Below are 21910 nucleotides of genomic sequence, written 5' to 3' on the forward strand. Positions count from 1 at the left end.
GATTCAACCTCAGTTATGGGTACCACCTTGCAAGGTCGGGGTGCTATATTTTAGGATTATGGTAACTGCTCTGCTTGGGCAATACATGTAGTAACAGCAAAATATGGTATTATCTCCCCCACAGCCAAAAAACACAGTGCTAAGAAACAAGGCATAGAAACAGGAGCGCATTTTCTCATGATCTGTTTTTAAAAATTGTGTTCCTAGACCTATGACTCAGGCTCTGCTGTCCAACTGGCATAACACATAATGGAAAACACATTAAAATCGGTAATAATTTCTAGATGGTTGAGGCTTCCCTGGTGACGCAGTGGTTAAGAATCCGCCTACTAATGCAAGGGACACAGGTTTGAGCCCTGGTCTGGTAAGATCCCACATGACGCGGAGCAACTAAGCCCATGCGCCACAACTACTGAGCCTGAGCTCTAGAGCCCGAGCTACAACTACTGAACCCACGCACCACAACTACTGAGCCTGCGTGCCTCGAGCCCGTGCTCCACAACAAGAGAAGCCACCGCAATAAGAAGCCTGCGCACCGCAACGAAGAGTAGCCCCCACTCACTGCAACTAGATAAAGCCCGTGTGCAGCAACGAAGACCCAATGCAGCCAAAAATAAATAAAATTATATTTTTAGATGATTGGATTAAAGGTAATTTTATCTTTTTTTCTTCATGATGGTCTAGATTTTCCACATTTTCTAGAATGACTGTGTATTATTTTATATTCAAACATAATTACTAAGGGGGAAAAAAAAAACCCACATAGCTCTAGAAGCAGATTTTCAATGAAAATCGCACATAAGGAAAGCAAGGAGCTCCTAACAAAAGACAGAACTGTTTCCCGTTTTCTTTGATAATGGCTACTATGTAGCACTCCAGATCAATCATGGAAACATCTGAAATCAGACTGAGCCTCAGTTTCCTTATTTGTAAAATGAAGGTGATAACTATGTATCTTGTAAGGTCTCTGAAAGAACACCATAAACTATAACGTCTCCTATATGAGTTATTACTACCGGTGGTAGGTGCGTGTCTATGTGCTCAGTGCTTTTAAAAACAAAAACAAGAATAAAAATTAGTTACCTTTGGGTTAAAATATCTACAAGACTGTGGTTGGGAGCCTCCAAATAGCGCTATGCGGTAGTCATGTTTCTTTCTTCTGGGCCTTGTGCCTTCTACCAGTTCTTCTCGATCCTCTGGAGACAGGAGATGATACCTCATTCCACCTGTAGAAAAATACATGGCAACTCTTCAAGAACTTCAGGCACTTTAATACTTTGAAAAGGAAATACCCTAACAAAATAGTGTTTTTATTTCTGGAACTTTTTTTTTTTTTAATCATCCCTCTATAGCATTTAAGGAAGGAATGAGGAAGAAGAGGCAGGAGAAATGAATAATAATCTGAGTCCTAATCAATTTATTATTCTCAGCAATCACCATTAATGCTAAGATTGTCCCACCCACTTACTAAATACCAGGGAATTATCTAGCTTTTCAAGCAACAGCTGCCATAATACTAATTACTGAAATTCAGATCTCCCAACCCAGCTGTTCTCAATCTTCACTGTACATTAGAATCACTTAGAAAATCTCAGAAACTATCTATACCTGGGCCCTACCACAGGCCAGTTAAATCAAAATCTCTGGTGGTAGGGCTGAGGCACTGGTATCGCCACTTAAATGTGGTTAAAAGATCAGCCGCCTCAGCACCTGGGAGCTTGTTAGAAATACTGAATCCCAGACCTACTGAATCAGAATCCGCATATTTAACAAAATCCTAAGGTAAATCAGATGCACATAAAACTGTGAGAAGTACTTACTGCTTAGACAATTCTAAAATGCAGTGAGGATTCAGAACGACTGTGATCTAACATGACCCTTTTCCTTTAAGCAATTCCTTAATTTTGTCAAGTCAGGGGACACTCAACAGTTAAAAACTTTTAAGATGTCATTTCAAATCAGTGTGGGAAAGGTAGATTGTTCAATAAGTGATGTTAGACAATGATATGGAGAAAATATTTGTACCGCTACCTCATATTTTACTCTAAAGCAAATTCCAAATCAATAGAATATTTTAAAATGTAAAAAACCTCACAAATCAACTATAGGAAAAATCGGATAGTTAAAAAAAAAAAAAAAAGACCCAGAACGAGGAAGCCTAAGAAAAGACAAACACAGAAACTATGAAAAAAATATGCAGAACCACATAAAATTTTAAGTTAAACTAGTTCATGGCAAAAAGAAAAAACAAAATCAAAAGACAATGACAAACTAGGAAAGTATTCATAAATCATATAAAAGACCTTAAGATATTCTTAATAATATTAAGACGATCAACTAACAGAAAATTAGATTAATAATCTGAACAAAGTTCACAGAAGAAGAACTAATTACAAATAACTCTCAAACATATGAAGAGATGCCCAACTGCTCTAGTTAGAGAAATACAAATTAAAATCATACTTTCTCACTCATCAGATTTTACAAGATCAAACTATCTGGAACACAGGGTATGATAAAGGAAGCAGCACGCTCCTACACTGCTGGTGGGGATGTGGATGGGTACAAATTATCTGGAAGGCAATACAGGATGATCTGTGAAAATTACAAATGCACACACCCTTTAGCCAGTAATTCCCCTTTTAGGATTTTAGCAACCTAAAGTTCACTGTCAGGCAAGTGGTTAAAAATTACGGTATATCCACATAATGGAATACTGTATGTGGCTGTTGAGAAACACGAGGAAGGGTAACATGTACACATGGGACGATTTCCAAGAAATAATGTGGAATGAAAAAAAGCAAGATGGGAAACTTCCTGGTGGTCCAGTGGTTAGGACTCAGGGTTTCCACTGCCAAGGGCCCAGGTTCCATCCCTGGTTGGGGAACTAAGATCCTACAAGCCATGAGGCGCAGCCAAAAGAAAAAAAAGAAATAAAAAAAGCAAGACATAAAAGAGTACACAGAGTGTGATACCATTTGTTTTAAAAATTTATATCTTTATTCATATATAGTTTTATACATAATTTATACATGTCAGTAAATTACTGTATATGCACAAACTCAAGACTACCTTTGGAAGGATATACAAGATAATAATGGTTACCTCCAGTGAGACTTACTTTTCACCATATACCCTTTTATACCTTTTTGAATTGTAGATGATGTGCAGTATTACTGATCCAAAAATAAGATAATGTAAGCAATTCTCAATACATGCAGAAAACACTTCTGTTCATGAGGCTGTGTTGGGCCTTTATAAGAGATAGAGAAGACACGTTTGGAAAACAGGTTGTGAATGAATGAAAATCAGTATCAATATTTCTAGCATCTCCTTCCATTTCAGAGTATGAGTAGAAGCACTGTGCATTAGAACAGCTGGAACACTCAGCAGCCTGCTCTAGGTCAGGGGTCAAAAAACTTTCTCTGTAAAGGGCCAGACAGCAAATATTTTAGGCTCTGCAGGACACATATGGTTTCTATCATATATTCTTCATTTGTTTGCTTTTTACAATCCTTTACAATTACAAAAACCACTTTTCCACATTCCCTCCTCTCTCACTCTAGGTCTAAGACTGTAGTTCTTAAGGTATATAGTTCCCTGACTAGCAGCATCACTTGGAAACGTGTTAGAAATCCAAATGATTGAACACTACACCTGAACAGATCTTATGGGGTTTGAGAGCTGCTGCTCTAGTGAGGGCTCCACACAGGTCAGAGGTGTACTGTGGAATCTATGAACACAATACTCCCAACAAGAGAAGGCAGCAGGGAAGGAGAGAAACAGGACGGAACTGTTCCAGGCAACAGGCCACTGGTTAAAAGTGGCTGACTGTGGCTAACCAGGTCAACCCTGGAGGAAGCACAAACTGTGGCTCCTTCACTGATGGGCTGTTTCTCTCCCAGGACAGGGTTGGGGACAAACTCTCTGGCACCTTTTCCTGAGAAACGCCTTGCTCCTTAGGCTTATTCCTTTGGGAGTTATTCCTTTGAGAGTCAGGTACTGTCATTTGCAAATTTTGAATAAGAGCTTAGTCTGACCCTTTGTTATTTTTTTAAAATATAAATTTATTTATTTATTTATTTTTAGCTGTGTTGGGTCTTTGTTGCTGCGTGTGGGCTTTCTCTAGTTGTGGCGAGCGGGGGCTACTCTTCGTTGTGGTGCGCGGGCTTCTCATTGCTGCAGAGCACAGGCTCTAGGCGCGCAGGCTTCAGTAGTTGTGGCACGTGGGCTCAGTAGTTGTGGCACGCAGGCTCTAGAGTGCAAGCTCAGTAGTTGCGGTGCACAGGCTTAGTTGCTCCGCAGCATGTGGGATCTTCCCAGACCAGGGCTCAAACCCATGTCCCCTGCATTGGCAGGCGGATTCTTAACCACTGCACCACCAGGGAAGCCCCTTTGTTAGGGTTTTGACTGTGTTCTTCATTTTGTTTTTATGACTTGTTTTCTTTTAGTTGTAAATTCTTTCAGTTTAGTTTTATTCTATATTCCTATCATCTTTTGTTTTTCTTCTTCTCTCAAAAGGCAGACCCTAAATCAGACGGTAGGAAGGTAACTGATGATCTGAGGAAGGGAGGCCTTCTTTCCTCCACTGAGCTCTACCCAAGCTCCAAAGCCTGAAAGAGTCTCAGCTGCTTGTGCCTGGTCAAGGAATTTTAGAACTCATAGTTCTTTATTAGAAAAAGACAAAACAAAAAAGGAAAAGAAAAAGAAAAAAATGTAACAAAAAACATAGATTCCTGCTCAAGACCCTAATCCCCACACGTTTGGATTTCTTGAATAATCCTGGTATCCTGTTTCTAAATCAATTCAGAATCCACATAAGAACTAAATACTTCACTGAGACTGGCTAATTTATCTTCAACAGCTTACACCATGTATGAAGAAACAGGTGCAGTTCTCTACCCAATGAAACTAGAAATATAACAGAGTTTGCAAATAGAGGCATAACAAAAAATCTGATATTGTGAAATCCAAAAGATGAAAGTCCTAATCTAAAGGCATCTTCTTGGTCCTGATTTTCTTTCACGTCCCTGTACTTCAAGAAACTAGTGGCAACCTATGCTGTGCTTCTTAAAACTCCCTACATCTTGGTTATCAAGATACCAGCCTGGGAAGGGTAAGCTGGGACGAAGTGAGAGTGGCATGGACTTATATACACTACCAATTGTAAAACAGATAGCTAGTGGGAAGCAGCTGCATAGCACAGGGAGATCAGATCGGTGCTTTGTGACCACCTAGAAGGGTGGGATAGGGAGGGTGGGAGGGAGATGCAAGAGGGAGGGGATATGGGGATATATGTATATGTATAGCTGATTCACTTTGTTATAAAGCAGAAACTAACACACCATTGTAAAGCAATTATACTCCAATAAAGATGTTAAAAAAAAAAAAAAAAAGATACCAGCCTGTGGTTCAAGTAGCTTGGTGAACTCTCCTTTCCCGGTTCTTTGTCTACCACCCCTTAAATGTAGATATTCACAAGGATGTATCCTTGATTCATACCCTCTTCTTTTTTCCCTTGACACCATAACTGTAACCAAAAGGTATTATACCATGCACTGTCTTATGCTTTTGCCACTCATGAAAAATTTTTATATTATTAGATATTCATCTAAAATATTTTTAGTAAATATAGAGCATTCCATTGTATGGATATATTGTAATACTTTTCCAAACTAGGGGACAGTATTGGGTCAACTTACCTAAAACCACAACAATATTAAGTAGTAGCTATGTGATAAGTTTGATAGAAATTTTACTTTACTTCCAATTTAATAATTGGAAGTAATAATTATTAATTCAAGTAAAGTAATTTTTAATTAAAGTAATTAATAATTATTAATTACTATTTAATAACCAGGGCACTCAAACTTATTGCCACTCTTGAGAAGGGTATCTTAGGCAGGAATGAAAGTTCTCATTTCTCTTTTATTTCCTTCCTTAATTTTGTGTCTGAAACCAGCTATACCTTAAATGAAATGTGCAAATGAATGCCAAAAACAACTTAAGGTTTCAAAGTAGGTTTCTAAATACCTTCTAGGAGAGGCTTTCTTGCTCATTACATATTAATTGAAACCTATACTGCTATCCCATGTGTGGATACTGTCCATGTGGTTTTGGTTTAAGATGAATGGGAACTCAAGAAGAGCCTGGTAGAGTTAGCAGGAGCATACTTATCTCAGCATATCACAGTCATACACTACACATTTCAGGCCCGTTTAAAGACAAGCTGAACTTCCACTTACAGCAGTACGACAGTTGAGACTTTCAGAAATAATTTTCTGCTACAAAATTACTATAATGCTGGAAAGAATAAAACAAACGTTCTTTTAAGTGCATAGCTAAGAGCAGAGGGCCAAAAATGGAGAGTGAACTAAACACCAGAAGAGTGAGCATTAAGAGACCCTGGAGCTACTCTGAGAGCTTTCAATAATACTTAAAACCTAGAAATTGATATTATTGGCTGCATGAGGGAAATAAGATTAGGTCTTAGATTTGCACAAGTGTTAGAACTGAGAGCTCTATCTAAAGCTGGATCACTTGTATTGGTTATACTTTTAATGAAGATAAGCTAAGAAAACTGTCTAATAGCACAAAGGAAAACTAGTAATCTGCCTATTGCAATTTCACCTCCAGGCAGAGGTAAAGTCTCCCTCTTTTGAGAATTTATAATGACAGCTGATACAGGTTTGAGGTTTGAATTTACCTGTCTACAAGTCTAGAAACCCGTAAGCCGAGAAAAATTCAAAGTAGTCCTGGATTGTTGTGGCCCAGGGCACTTGGCAAAAGCAAACACTATTCTCCTCTTAAGGAAAACAGGGAAAACCTGGAGGAATACAAACCACACCTCCCAATATTTCTGGAGATTAAGATCGATCAAATATAAGCTCATGGGACTTCCCTGGTGGTATAGTGGCTAAGACTTTGCACTCCCAATGCAGGGGGCCCAGGTTCGATCCCTGGTCAGGGATCTAGATCCCACATGCTGCAACTAAAGATCCTGCACGGCGCAAGGAAGACCGGAAGCAGCCAAATAAATAAATATTAAAAAATATATATATCGGGAATTCCCTGGTGGCACAGCAGTTAAGAATCTGCCTGCCAATGCAGGGGACACAGGTTCGAGGCCTGGTCCGGGAAGATCCCACATGCCACGGAGCAACTAAGCCCGTGTGCCACAACTACTGAGCCTGCGCTCTAGAGCCCACGAGCCACAACTACTGAAGCCCGTGCACCTAGAGCCCGTGCTCCACAACAAGAGAAGCCACTGCAATGAGAAGCCCGCGCACAGCAACAGAGAGTAGCCCCTGCTCGCCGCAAGCCGCAACTAGAGAAAGCGCGCGCGCGCACCAACGAAAGCCCAACGCAGCCAAAAATAAATTTAAAATAATAATAAAATTAAAAAAAATATATATATATAAAAGCTCACAATCCAAAATTATAAAACACAAAGAATTAAGCCACCAGGAATAAGTCAATGAAAAAACAGCAGCATTTGGTCTTCAAAGACTTCAGATATTGCTATTATCAAACACAGAATATAAAATTACTGTATTTAATGGGACTTCCCTGGTGGTCCAGTGGTCAAGACTCAAATTCCACTGCAGGGGGCACAGGTTCGATCCCTTGTCAGGGAACTACAATCCTGCATGCCACACATGCCAAAGTGCTGAAGGAAAAATTAAGCCTATCTCCAAGAAGATAGAACAAAGAGGCAAAGGTGGATAACAAGAGAGATTTAAGATTAGAGACTCAATGCCTAAAGAATCACAATATCAATAATAAAGAACTGAGAAATCTGTGGCTGAAAAGATAGAAAATGCCCAATATGATAACTTAAAAAAAAAGAAAAAAGAAAGAAAAGATGCACACCAAGGTACATTACTGTGAACTTTCAAAACACCAGGGATTAAAAAAAAAAAGATTTTAAATGCTTACAAGGAAGAATAAATAAACTGGCATCAGATTTCTCAAAAGCAACAATGAAAGCTAGCAAATAATGGAGAATGCCTATGATTTTCAACATAATTCTATACCCAGTTTAACTATCCTTCAACATTTTATGATAAAGATATGAGATTTGTCAAATCTCCAAATATTTATTGATCATATATCCTTTCTCAGGAACCTTTTAAGGATATGTTCAATCAAACAGAATTAAGAAAGGTGAAGACCTGAGATTGAGGAAGATAGTGAATCTAACTTAGGAGTGAAAGAACATCCCAGCATGGCAGAGAAAGGAAGTCCCAGGACAAGAACTGTGCCTTAAGCCTAAAAGGCAAACACTCCATACTGGAATAGGCAGAAGGAAGGCTCTATAAATGTGTTTCCAAAAAATAAAAGCAACAGATTGTTTAATTGTACAGACAATTTTACTAAGAGGCATTTTACAGAGGGCTTGGAACTTAGCCTGCAAGTCAAGAAAAATTAAGTAAATGAAAAAAAAATGTGGCAAAAAAGGTGCTCCACGTGCAACAAACAAACCTTTTTCTTTAAGAAAGAAAATGTGATCACAGTACACTACTTGGTTAAATTATTTGAAAAAGGAAACACAAAAAACAAAGTGAATGAAAGTTATTGTACACAAAAGGAGACAAAGCATAAGTAATTTTTAAACTTCTATCACACATGTTCCTGTAAAATAAGGGCTGAGGCTAAGTTCCCTCCGGATAGACAGCTGAGAACCCCAATAGATTAATTATCCAGAAGGGCAAAGTCTTGAGTGTTTCTCCCTGGCTACCGAGTCTGATCCATTCTGAAGGGTTTTAAGCCCATGAGAAACTGGCTACACGATAAGTTATAAATGGATATTAAGGCAACTTACTTATCACCATCTTAAGGCATTCAGGATTGTCTTGAATAAGTGGTTCAGCTTGTACTGTTTTACTTAAGAAATTCTTTGATATAAGAGGAAACCTGACTTTAGCAAGGATGTCAACCATAAATGGTTGGCGGTTAGGTTCATCATATTTCAACCACCTGACTGCAGCATCATAAACCTAAGGGGAGAAAAACAGCATAGTAAAGTTCTTAGAAGGCAGCAGCACTTCCAATTACCTGTGTTTACTCTCACGTTGAAGGGGGAGAGTCTCATGAAGACACAACTTCTTATTCCCAATATTTTATTCAGATATTTGCTTTCATCCCCAAACACCATCTGTACTTCAGAACAGTTTACACAATGCTCTAGTGATTCTTCTAGGTAATATGTTTTAGAACTAATTACTACTACATAATGTAATGACAGGTAGGATGCTGAATCTATAATTGTTTTTAAACAAAATATAGCTTCCTTTTTGGAAGGAGATATGATGTACATTTCCATTGAAAACAATCTATTGGTCAAAGAGAGTTTCAATGTGTTCATATGGTACCAGGAAAACAGGTTAATTTTCTCAGAGGCCTTCTACCCCAAGAGATATGAAGGTCATCTATGATTTTATTCCTGAATTATGAATTGACAGACTTACTTTCCGGAAACTTTATGATATAAAAATTCTATATATAAAAAATAAATTACAGGATATTTACATAAGAATTGCTTTCCAAAATAATATGGTAGCATTCATTTAACTGTACCAAACAAGCCCAAGTTTAGTAACATAATTGGATTTATAAATCACTAGTTTAAATACACTGAAAACAAACCCATTATTTCATATACATACACATCTACCACACACATTTGAGTTAGTTACTTTAGTTATTTTGGGTTGGTGTTAATAAGCCCTAAGTCTGAGACAGTTAATTTTTTATGGGAATTGGTCCGTTTTTTTAAATAAACTATTTATTGGAACACTTTTTTTTTTTTTTTTTTTTTTTTCTTTTTGCGGTATGCAGGCCTCTCACTGTTGTGGCCTCTCCCGTTGCGGAGCACAGGCTCCGGATGCGCAGGCCCAGCGGCCATGGCTCACGGGCCCAGCCGCTCCGCGGCATATGGGATCCTCCCAGACCGGGGCACGAACCCGTATCCCCTGCATCGGCAGGCGGACTCTCAACCACTGCGCCACCAGGGAGGCCCTGGAACACTTTTTGATTTACAGAAAAGTTGCAAAGATAGTGCAGAGTTCCCATACACCCTGCACTCAGTTGTTAAAATAGTATATTAGTATGAAACTCTTATTATAACTAATGAACCAATACTGATACATTATTATTAACTAAGGTCCATACTTAAAAAAAAAAATCCTTACTTTTTGTCTAATGTTCTTTTTCTGTTCCACAATCCCATAAAAGATACCACATTACATTTAGTGGTTATGTCACCTTAGGCTCTTCTAGACTATGACCGTTTCTCAGACCCTCCTTGTTTCTGAGGACTTTTTGACAGCTTTGAGTTCTGATCAGGTATTTTATAGACTGTCCCTCAATCTGGGTTTGTCTGATGTTTTTCTCATGATTAGGCTGGGGTTATAGTTTTTTTGGGAGGAAGACACAGAGGTAACATGCCATCCTCATTACACAAGAGTACATGATATCACTGATGATATTAACCTGTAGGTAGTGTTCATCAAGTTTGTCAGGTTTCTTCAGTCTAAAATTACTTATTCGTTCCTTTCTATACTATATATAAGTCAGTCAATTTTGCTCATATAACTGTTTTTTCTTTATGCCTACTTGGGTTCTCCGGGTCCAACCTGTCAACTTGGTAACTAATACTCTGGGCCATGAAGATTGGGAGAAAGAATACGGCTCAGTGCAAACCTTTTATCTCTAGAACAAAAGTAACTCAAAGCATGCGATCTTACTGTACCTCTATTAGTTTCCTATTGCTGCTATAACACATTATTACAAACTTATTGACTTAAAATACAGAGAAGGATGGGGAACTGAAAACAGGGTTTAAGTGAATGTCTGCATATCAAAGAGTTACCCCATCCAGTTCCCAACACCTGTACCCAGCTTACACCTCTGACTGTTTATCTGACAGTTCTGGAGGTCAGAGTCCAAAATGGGTCACACACTGGGCAAAAATCAAGGTGTCAGCAGGGCTGCCTGAAGGCCTAGAGGAGAAACCATTTCCTTGCTTTTTCTAACATCTAGCAGCCATCTGCATTCCTTGGCTTGCGGCCCTTTCTCCATCTTCAAAGCCAGCAATGGCCAACCAAGTCTAATTCATATCACGTCACTCTGACACTGACTCTTCTGTCCCCCTTCCATATTTAAGCACCTTGTGATTACACTGGACCCACCCAATAATCTCCTCCTCTCATGATCCTTAACCACATCTGCTGAGTCTCAACTGCTATGTAAGGTAACACATTCACAGATTCCAAGGATTAGGATGTGGACAACTTTGGGGGAGGCATTGTTTTACCTACACAACAGCATCTCTACAAGTGCCCTGTCTCTCAAAGAGCCAGCCTCTACGAGCACCCAAAACTTATTTTTTCCTATGAAACAGAATTTGGAATTAGTGTAAAGAACACACTCTCTCCTAATATGATTCTTTTCTTTGTCATGTATCCAAAAATGAAGCATAAGAAATCCATAGGGACATTTTTACTAAGAAAAATGTGAGAAGCCAATTTAGTCACCTGATCCTCTGCCCTCACAGTCAGAGTGTCCTGGTTGAGGAGATGTGTAACTCGCTTGACATCGAGTTGCAGAAATTCATCAGTTTTATAAACTTCAGTAAAATGCTGATGAATAAAGTCATCTGCAGTTGCTTTCAATTCAGGACAGTCTAGACACTCTGCTAGCACACTTATACCTGAACACAGAAAGAAAACAAACGAAGAAACAATGAATGCGTTAACAAACAAACAAATATACGTGAAAGATTAAGTATGACTCCAGGAAAATGAGACAGTAAATTTCATAAATCTGGATCCTTTTCTTTTCCACTGATTTGTCTATTGTTATGCCAATATACTCTCTTATGGGTGGCTGAATTTGGTACTTTGTAGGACAGGCCCCCTTCAGTGTTTTTTCAAACTTTTCTTGGCTACAGGTATAACATTTTCTCTTTCAAATAAATTTAAAATAAGCTTATAACATTCTACTTTTAAAAAATCCTGATATGACTTCAATTAGGATTGCTGAATTTTTGGATTACATTAGGGACAGTTGCCTGTTCTGCAACATGGAGGAGTTCCACTTAGGAACATGACATAGATCTCCACTTACATTTTTTAATGATCTTCAATGTAATTAACAGTTTTCTTCATAGAAACCCCATATATTTTCCATTCAGCTATTTTATTTTCTCTTTAGGAGGGAAGATCCCCCCTAACTGATTATTAATGCTCTGTATCAGGAGTCTGCAAAATACTGTCCATGAGCCAAATCCAGCCCACATCTAGCCGTAGAGTCAGCAGCTAAGAACGTTTTTCATATTTTTGAAGGGTTGTGAAAAAAGGGGGAGTGGGGGAGAAAAGGGGGGAGGGGAAGGAGAGGAGAAGCAGAAGAGGGAGAAGTAGGAAGAGGAGCAACAAGGACCACATGTGACACGTGGCCCACAAAGCCTAAAATATTGGCTATTTGGCCCTTATAGGAAGTTTGTCAACCTCTGCTAAATAAAACCACTGATTACTGTATATGATCTTGTGGCAGGCCTCCATTCAAAGTCATCAGTTGAATTTTTTTAGTTTATTAGCTTTGACTTTCCATGTTTCAACTTCATGCTGTCTTCAGATAGTTTTGACACTTTCATATTTATAACCATAAAGGTTCTCATAACTGATGCCTGCTAGTGACTTAGACTAGTTGCCATTTTCTAACTGTACTGACCAATGCCATGGCACGCTGTGTGCTCAGTCTGCTACATCTGAACATTTATGTTCCCACCAGGGGAATGATATTTACACCAAGAACCAGTATTTGTTTTTTAACTAACTTTTGGCAGTTGAATTTGTTGTAATTATGCAACTCAATTAAATATCATGCAGATCAATAAAATATGAATGTGAAAAGAAAGCAGTTGCTTCTATGAAAACTAATTCAAAGGTTTACAACAGACTTGAAAACAGCTCAAATTAAGCATGACCAGGACACCTGATAAAATCTGGGAAAACACTGCAAAATTCTAGAGGGATTCTGTAATCAGACCGTCTTGCTCAGTTATCAATTCATTTTAAGGAAACTAAAAATAAAAAATCATAGATAATATATTATTGATGTGATTTAGGCAAGACAGACAATGGATCAGTATTCAAATCATAGACTTGGTCTTACAGTCACAGATTGGCAGATTGGTGTATTTTTATGTTACACTAAAATAACACCTTTACGGCAGATATAATCTTGTTTAACCACTCACTGCGTTAATGAAATTTTAAATTAGCCAACAAACAACTGCTATGATTATGCCTGATAAGGAAACTTTTATTGTTACCTTATTTATTTTTTTTGATTGACTACATTGGTGGAAATTTTCAGCACGAAGCTGAACGGTAGCATGCTTCCATGCAAAGAATATTAGCTTTAGGTTTCAGACACATACAGGTTAACATAGGTATTTTATTTCTAGTTTAAGAGCTTTTTTTAAACATTAGGAATGGGTACTGAAAACATAAGAGTGCCTTCAGCATCTGTTGCTATGATTTTAAGTATTTTTTTCCTATAGCATGTTAGTATAGTATATTATGTTTGGTTTTTTAATACTGAATCATTCTGTCATTTCTGAAGTAAATCATTACTCCTTTTCCTAAACACACAAAAACTCATTACTGAGGCTATTTTTTATTTTGGAAAATGTTGATACGGTATTTTATGGCTTGTTTCTGCCCAGGTTAATATGTACCTCCCTAACCTCCTCTTAAAATATATTACTAGATGACCACCTATAGCCGTGGGATAGGGAGGGTGTGAGGGAGACACAAGAGGGAGGGGATACGGGGATATATATACACATATAGCTGATTCACTTTGTTATACAGCAGAAACTAACACAACATTATAAAGCAATTATACTCCAATAAAGATGTTAAAAATAAATAAATAAAATAAAATAAAATATATTACTAGAAAATTTTGTAGTGGACAACATCTTTAAGATTAAATGAGGGTATGTGGGAACAGATGTATATGTATGTCTGACTCACTTTGTTATAAAGCAGAAACTAAAAAAAAAAAAAAAAGATTAAATGAGGGTAAAAAAAAGATTAAATGAGGACACTTATAACCATGCTTTTTTCTTTATTAAAATACACATTAATGGTGTTTTTTGTTTTTTTAAAAAATAGGAATCTCATTTCTTACCAAGACAATTTGAAGCATCAACTTGTTCTTTCAAAAAATCAACACACATTTTCTTCACAGGTTCAATCTGGTACTGGTTTGCTGCATCTAACAAAGACTGAACATTGTTGCTATTCACAGAAATTCTGTAAGTAAGTTAAAGTGAATGTTAATTTTCTACAATTTATTATTTAAATAATGCTACCATAGAATGTATGCTTCTAGCCCCAGAAATTAAACAAAAAATTAAACTCTTCAGCCCTTGAATTAGTACGGCATAGGATCCTCAAACCCCGCCCCTACTGCCCGTGTAGTTTTTCATTCTGAAGACTCTGGAGCACACCAATTTGTTACAACAACGCTTTGTCATGGCAGATCCTGACCTTACTCCTCCACAACAGAAACGATCCTTAACTTACCTAGCAGTATAAGCGAATTCCACAAGTTGTTCAATAATGTCAGGTTCAGCATCTTTGAGTTCCACTTCAAAGGACTTTGATTCAAGCATGTTAGCTAATACAAAGAGAAGAAACACAAATGGCATGAGTACTACCCTGAGTTTAACTGAAGAACCCGATCATTCTAGGCTGTGTTAAATGTTGGAGAAAAATAACAGGACAGAGACCTCTCTGAAAGAAAATACCTCAGAAAGCCCAACACATTCCTATAATAAATGCAAATTCATTCTCCATACTTGACATGTGCCTTAAAATAATTTAAGAAATTAGTGAATTAGTGTACTTCTAAAAAAAAAAAAGCCCAAGTGAACAGAGAGACATAAAACTGCATTTAATATTTCCCCAACTCCTAAATTAATTTGGTAGCATTCTCTTAAATTATTATGGGGAAAATGCCTCTGATGTAGCCAGAACAAACCTACAAGAACAATGACAATTATATATATAGTCAGCTTTCACTAGCAAAGCTCTCATTCTTCCCCCAAACCCTGGTAGGTAGCCAGAGCACTAAAGAGAAAACTTGAGGCAGATATATTATATAACCTGATCAAGCTCACAAGCAGCACTAAGTAGAACCAGGACTTGGACCCAATTCTCAACTCCAAACTAGGGTTCTTTCTAGTATAATATGTTTCATTTTTATTTAGTTTAACTTGCTAGATAAAATGCCATAAGACTTATCTGCTCCTTTGCCTTTCCACCGGAGGTTAAGAAAAAAACCTGGTATTCAAGCAGAAGCTATATCTCCATTAATAAAGACTTCAGGCCTTTAGGGCTAACGAAAGGACAGTTTTCCTTTGATCAGTCATCACCATGACCACTCTTTAATCTCTTCACTGTTCTGTGGCCTTAACTTAAGTGCTTTTAAACCTGGGAAAAATGGCATATTTTCAATTAGACCCCACACCTAATTCTCATAGAAAAAATATTATGTTTTATCTTAAGATACTTACTTGTGAACATTAAGTTAAAAAAATGACTCGCTGCAGCAAGGACAACACGATGAGCAGGTATCTTTCTTTCCTGGACCATAAGGATCACATCACACAATGTTTTCTAATCAAGAGAGAAATAAATAAAATTAAAAGGGGTTCAATGGGCATGGCTTAGCAAAGATATAAAACAGGCGCTTGCCAAATGCTTTATCTCTATTTTGTATTTAAATCCAGTCTTTTTCCAGCACAGATTTTGTTTTTAATGTAAAACCTATTTAGGAAGGACTTACAGAGTTGCTGTCATGAGTGTGCTGTATCAAAATTTGGCACTTAGCTTCCCAACAGTCAGAAAAAAAAAAAAAATCTTTATAATCAGAAAAAAAGTAGTCTACTAATCTTTAGGGGAAGCCAAATTTTTTTTTCTGACACAAATTCTAAGATATTTCTCATGGTGAGATATTATGGGGACGTTAAATGACCTAATGGCAATGTCCTTGATGGTTTCTCAAATATAACAATCTGCTTTTTAAAAATTGTTCTTGATAAAATGCAGGTGCACACTGCATTTTCCAAGAAAGTTGCCTTCATAGATCTAACCTGCAACAGAAACAACTCAGAATATACAGAGTGGATGAACCAAATGTCCATTCAGCACTCTTTCCTTAAATAACATCTCTCTAAAATGCACTTCTGATGGGACCTGGATAGCAGCCACTTTTAAATTGTGATTTCTGACCTACGCCAAAATGTGTCACTCTAGGTTACTGAAAGAAGCAGATCTAGATTATAGACTTAAAATGTTGGAAAAATGGGGTACATTAAGGAAAAATTTAAGATTCACTGGAACCCTTAAAGATGAATTTCAAGGAAAAAGAAATGTCCTTTTTATCAAATAAAATTTCAATTTTTTAATGAAGTTAAAGACAATGTACAGCTTGGGCTCAGAAAAAATTTTGTAAAGCACCCTCTTAGGCACTGGGAATATGAGGTAAATAATATTTTCAGAGTAATTTCACTCACAAAACTGAATAATGGCTCAAGAGCTCAGAGGATATGGCGTTTTCCCAATTTTAAGTATTTTACTGAAACTACTGATATAGTTTCTGATAGATAAATCACTGCTATTTCCTACTTTATTACTTCATGAATAAAAAACCCAAATAAGACGGTAATGCTTAGAATGAGAAAAGAAATGGGTCCCAACTAATGGGCTAAGGGATGTACATTTCACTCTTGCAGCTTACTTAAATATTTTTTTTCTTTTTTCTTTTTTTTTTTTTTTTTGCGGTATGCGGGCCTCTCACTGTTGTGGCCTCTCCCGTTGCGGAGCACAGGCTCCGGACGCGCAGGCCCAGCGGCCATGGCTCACGGGCCCAGCCGCTCCGCGGCATATGGGATCCTCCCAGACCGGGGCACGAACCCGTATCCCCTGCATCGGCAGGCGGACTCTCAACCACTGCGCCACCAGGGAGGCCCTACTTAAATATTTTTTTATAAGGCCTATAGACTATTGCTTAGAAATTATATGCAGATTATAGTTAAAGCTACTGTTATTCCAACAGTGTTTTAAATTTTAATTTCCTTTTACTTGGGGAGGGGGTACAGAATAGGCATAGCTCTCAGGTGATTTTGCCACACCCAAAAATACCAGGTAGCAAAACCAAGCCAACTATTTGGTTACTATCAAAATAAGCTGATCAAGTTGCTGAAGATAAAGAAAGAGAAAGGGAGAAGGGAGGGAGGGAAGGAAGGAAAAAAGGAGGGAGAGGAAGAAAGAATACTGACAGAATAGCAAGCAAATTAGATAGGGGAGGGACCTATGGCTGCTGATGGGAAGTTCCAGAAAATGTAAAGCTAAACTGAAATGTAGCAAAAAACCTTTCCAAGGCATACTCAGGAATGGGGAATGTTAGTGTAGTGAATTTACAGGCACTGAAGGAAGTTAGAGAAATCAGAGGGATCTTTGTACAATTTAGTCTTAGCCAAAGATTAATCTCTAGCCAGATATTAACGTTGTGTGTGGCGAGTAGGAGGAGGTGAAATGGGAGCAATCTTTTATATCCAAATGGTGCATTTATTTGACTGGACTACAATAGATTAATAGGTCCTATTCAACAAGAAATGAGACCGACCTAAAGGCAGGGGTCCCTCCTGCTATCAATCCTCTGGGGAAGAGGAGTATGCAAAGACAGGAAATGGGAAGAGACAGAGATTCAGGTGATCTGGAGAATGAGAGGTAACAAGTCCTAGGTGAATGGAAGAGAAACAGAACAAACAAAACTACCTTCTGAACAATACATCTTCACTGGATTAAACAAACCAAAAAGCTTTGCAATTTCTGTTTATGTCCTCCCAAAATTATATCTTTGTATTTATTATTTTCAGCTTGTGAATCTTTAGCCTCTTATAAACAGCATAGATTTTTGTGTAACTTAGTCTGAAGTTCTCACCATCTAAGGATTATTTTTAGTAGGTTTAGTTGAATCTCTATTTATTACTGATAACTTATGTTTTACCTTACATATGCCATCTTTTTAAATACTATTTATTCTGTTTCCTTGCTGTCTTCTTTTTTTTTTTTTTTTAAACTGTCGGTTGCTATTTCGGTCACATTTTCTTTGGACTTTTTCCTCCTTTACGTGTCTCATTTACAGATCTGTCAAGTATTTAGTATTTGCAAACTGAATCCAGCAGGGTATTGTTCCAGGAACGCAAGAAGGGTTCAAGAATGATAATTCTATAAATGTAATTCATCATACTGACAGGTTAAAAGAGAAAATTTTCATGTAGAAGGACTTCAGGGAATTCCCTGGTGGTCCAGTGGTTAGGACTCCACGCTTCCATTGCAGGGAGCACGGGTTTGATCCCTGGTCAGGGAACTAAGATCCTGCATGCCGTGAGGCTTGGCCAAAAAAAAAAAAAAAAAAAAAAAAAAAGAAAAACTTCAATATATGGGCAAAAGCGTGTTTGATAAAATTAAAAATTTATTTCCTGAGATTCTTTAATAAAGAAAATGATGTATCTGTATGTTGAAGGTCATTCATCAGAATCAATAGCAAACTAGTGAAGCAGGAGAGACATTCTCATTCAAGTTTGAAATACACACACACACACACACACACACACACACCCTGTCACATTGTTCTGGAAATTTTAACCATATCGCTAAGGAAATAAAGATAAATCAATTTAACACTTGTAGAACTAATATGAAAAGTTAGTAAGGTGGCTAGACAAATAAGATAAACATGAAAAAGCAATTAGATGTGAGTAATATGCCATTAGAAAACACATAAATGAGAGAAATAAAAATCCCAGTCATAGCAGCAACAAAATAATTAAATGTTGAGAAATAAACCTAAGAAATGTGAGGGATCCACATTAATGGGCATTTGGATATAATAAAGATACCATTTCACATATGTGGTGCGAAGGTGGAGCACAGGTAATGTTTAAGGCAGTGAAATTATTGTGTATGATACTCTAACAGTGGATATATGTCATTATACACCTGTCAAAACCCACAGAATGTACAACACAAAGAGTGAACCAATAATGTAACAATGGCTCATCCATTGTAACAAATGCCCCACACTTAGACAAGATGTTAATAATAGGGGAAACTGAGGCGAGGGGGAGGGGCAAAGGGGGTAAATGAAAACTGCACTTTCTGCTCCATTTTTCTGTTAAACCTAAAACTGCTCTAAAAAAAAAAAGTTTAATTTAAAAAATGTGGTGAGAGATTTGATCATTGAAAAAATGGGATAACATATCACTTTGAGAAACAACAGATTTCTCTGTCATGAAGTACTCTCTCTTCCTCTGGGGAAGGTAAGTACTGGGAAGGAAGTTTCAGTCCTTTTCTCCAACTGTCGCTTGTCGAAGAGTGACTACAGGATGAGCAAGAGCACGGTACAGGTCACTGACCACACACAGCCAGGCCCCCTGGCTCACTCTTCTTCCATTAACCTGCCCCCAAAGTAGAACGCAATTCATTGGGAGGCTTGCCCCCAACTATGGCAGGAGAGGACTGTTCCCATGCCTCAGCTGCTCTGCCTCAGACTGGGTAAGGTTTTAGTTAAGGGGATAAAGAAGAGGAAGCCCGTTTTATGCTCAACTCAACGCCATGTTCACCAGTCTGTCATCACCATTAATTTATCTGTCTCCTACCTCTACTTCTCAAATATTTAGAAGCAGAAGAAGAGGGCCCCTCAAATCCATATGCAGAGACACTCAAACAGAGGCAAACAGAAACTTTGGTGCTACTTTAGTGTTTGCAAGTATTAGACACTTTTGAGGGAAGACTCCTTTGGTTTGGAAAGACCTCAAAACAGGCAAGCATTTTAGGCATGCATTAGTGCAATAACCTTTTGCTCTCTGTATGTATTTGCCAGACAGGACTGCAAAAGGCACTTTAGGTTCCTGAAAGCTCCACAGCATTGCATGAGGTTCTAGCTTTTAACAATATGTGCTGGCGTTAGTAGGAGGCATGCAAGCAGCTGTCCCAAATTCTATTCTTTATTGTATCCCAAGGAGAGGACTGAGGAATGACTAACCTTTGGATTTATGTAGCTTGTCAACAAGGTTCTGCAATCAGTCCCTCCCAGCGTGATTTCAAGTTGACCCTGGGTACAAATCCCTGGGTAGACTGTAGATTCAACTATAGTTGGGTGGTAGATTTAAATCACTGAAAGGATAAACGAAAATGGAACCCTTATTATATAGGGTAAATCATCATGTTGGATTGAGATACTAGAAAAGTCTCAACAAAGCCATAATAAACCCAAAGGTTAAGAGAAAAAATTTAAAAGGCCTCTTCAGAAATCATCCTTGTTCAGAAAAGCAAGAAAAACAGCACTGGGCTTAAACACATGTATAATCACAATAAGGCAAGTGGGAAAGTTAAAGAAAAACAAAGGAACACACCTAGATTAATAAAGGAAAAGGGGATTTCCTTCTTTAAGGGAAACATATGTATGACAAGCTAGGCCAAACAGCTTTGAAAGGGAAAGGAGATAAACTTTGGTATAACTGTTCTTTAAAAGACGAAATTAGGAAACAAAAAAAAGTTATTTTTATTGTTATTTATACAAAAGCAATATGGACCAAAGAGATATAATGAAGGAAGAAAGAATTCAGGAGCAGACTAAATCGTTTCTCTCAGAAAGAAGCTTGGTCCTGGAATTTTTTTAATAAGATTTCTTTTAAAGCTAAAGGTAAGAAATCAAACACATAATTAAAGGACTGCCCTCAAAAGCCTGGGACAATTATAGTAGGTGATTACAGTAAGTTCAGATTGATCTGAAAAGGGAAAAGGAAGAGCAGCAATAGAGTATTTCATGCATTGTTAAATAATCTGCAAGGTGATCTGGTGGGAAGACAGGAATGGTATACGCTCTAGTGCAACGTATATGGGAAGTTTGTGGAGATAAGACTAAGGGAGAGTACTAGGTCACCTTAAGGGAAGCCAAATAATTCAGACATAGTCCAGACCTAAGTTAGATGCTGGGCTTCCCCATAATTAAAATTACCTTACTGAGGGTGGTAAGGGTTGGCAGTAATCATGAACACACAGACCTCTTATTTTCCACCATGGCAAAATCTATAGACTTTGAAAGGCACTAGTAGAAGTAGGTTAGCAAAACATCTGGGCCCAAAAAGAAAAGGAAAAGAGGCATTTGATCTAAACAATGTTAGCTCTACAGGATAGGAAAGTATTCAACTTAAAAACAGGTTAATAACTCAGCTTGGGCTGTGTGGAAGGAACAGACACAAAGACAGCCTATTTTGACACAAATAGGTAACAGAAAGGAATGTGTCTGCTACCACCAAGTTTCCAAGGCCTGGAAAACAAAAAATGAAGAAAGGCAAGGTTTTGAGGAGCACACTGTAAAGGGCCACAGGCCTTAGAGGAATCTGTTAAAGGTTACACTCCAGCTGAGACAAATGGAGGGGAAAAAAGAAAAGGCTCTTCCAAGAGACAGGATTAATGTATATAAAGAAACTGAATCACTTTGCTGTACACTTGAAACTAACACAACATTGTAAATTAACTATACTTCAATATATTTTAAATATATACATGTATATGTATATATATAAGGAATTTCACAGGAGGTGAGGCTTCTAATGAGGACACAAAGGTGCAGAACAACCAGAAGGATTAGAACTGTAGAGAATTCAAGGCCACAAACTGTGCTCTGCACAACTGCCTGTTACAAATGTGGATCACTCTCCTCCCAAAAGGGAGGGAAGAGTTTGTCACTAGACAAAACTCAATCCTTTCTGCACTGAGTAGCCAGGACCACAGGGTTCAAAAAAGAAATGAAAATTAAT

The 21910-nt window shown here is 37.8% G+C and overlaps 1 protein-coding gene across 2 annotated transcripts in view; it reads right to left on the minus strand.

Moving 5' to 3' along the window:
- The window catches only part of KLHL7 (kelch like family member 7), a 57771-nt gene that overhangs the window by 22663 nt on the left and 13198 nt on the right, over positions 1-21910 (minus strand). The window contains exons 2-8 of one of the 2 annotated variants that reach the window (XM_082632045.1): positions 20131-20261; positions 15593-15695; positions 14601-14694; positions 14203-14327; positions 11538-11713; positions 8825-8999; positions 1084-1226 (exon numbers count right to left, since the gene is read on the minus strand). In XM_082632045.1, the coding sequence (XP_082488171.1) occupies positions 1084-1226; positions 8825-8999; positions 11538-11713; positions 14203-14327; positions 14601-14694; positions 15593-15671 (792 nt within the window). In that variant the 5' untranslated portion in view covers positions 15672-15695; positions 20131-20261. The remainder of the gene's footprint in view (positions 1-1083; positions 1227-8824; positions 9000-11537; positions 11714-14202; positions 14328-14600; positions 14695-15592; positions 15696-20130; positions 20262-21910) is intronic. The other variant, XM_082632044.1, reaches the window with a different exon arrangement.

The sequence above is a fragment of the Mesoplodon mirus genome (assembly GCF_964341445.2).
Source record: "Mesoplodon mirus genome assembly, chromosome: 9".
Lineage (NCBI taxonomy): Eukaryota > Metazoa > Chordata > Mammalia > Artiodactyla > Ziphiidae > Mesoplodon > Mesoplodon mirus.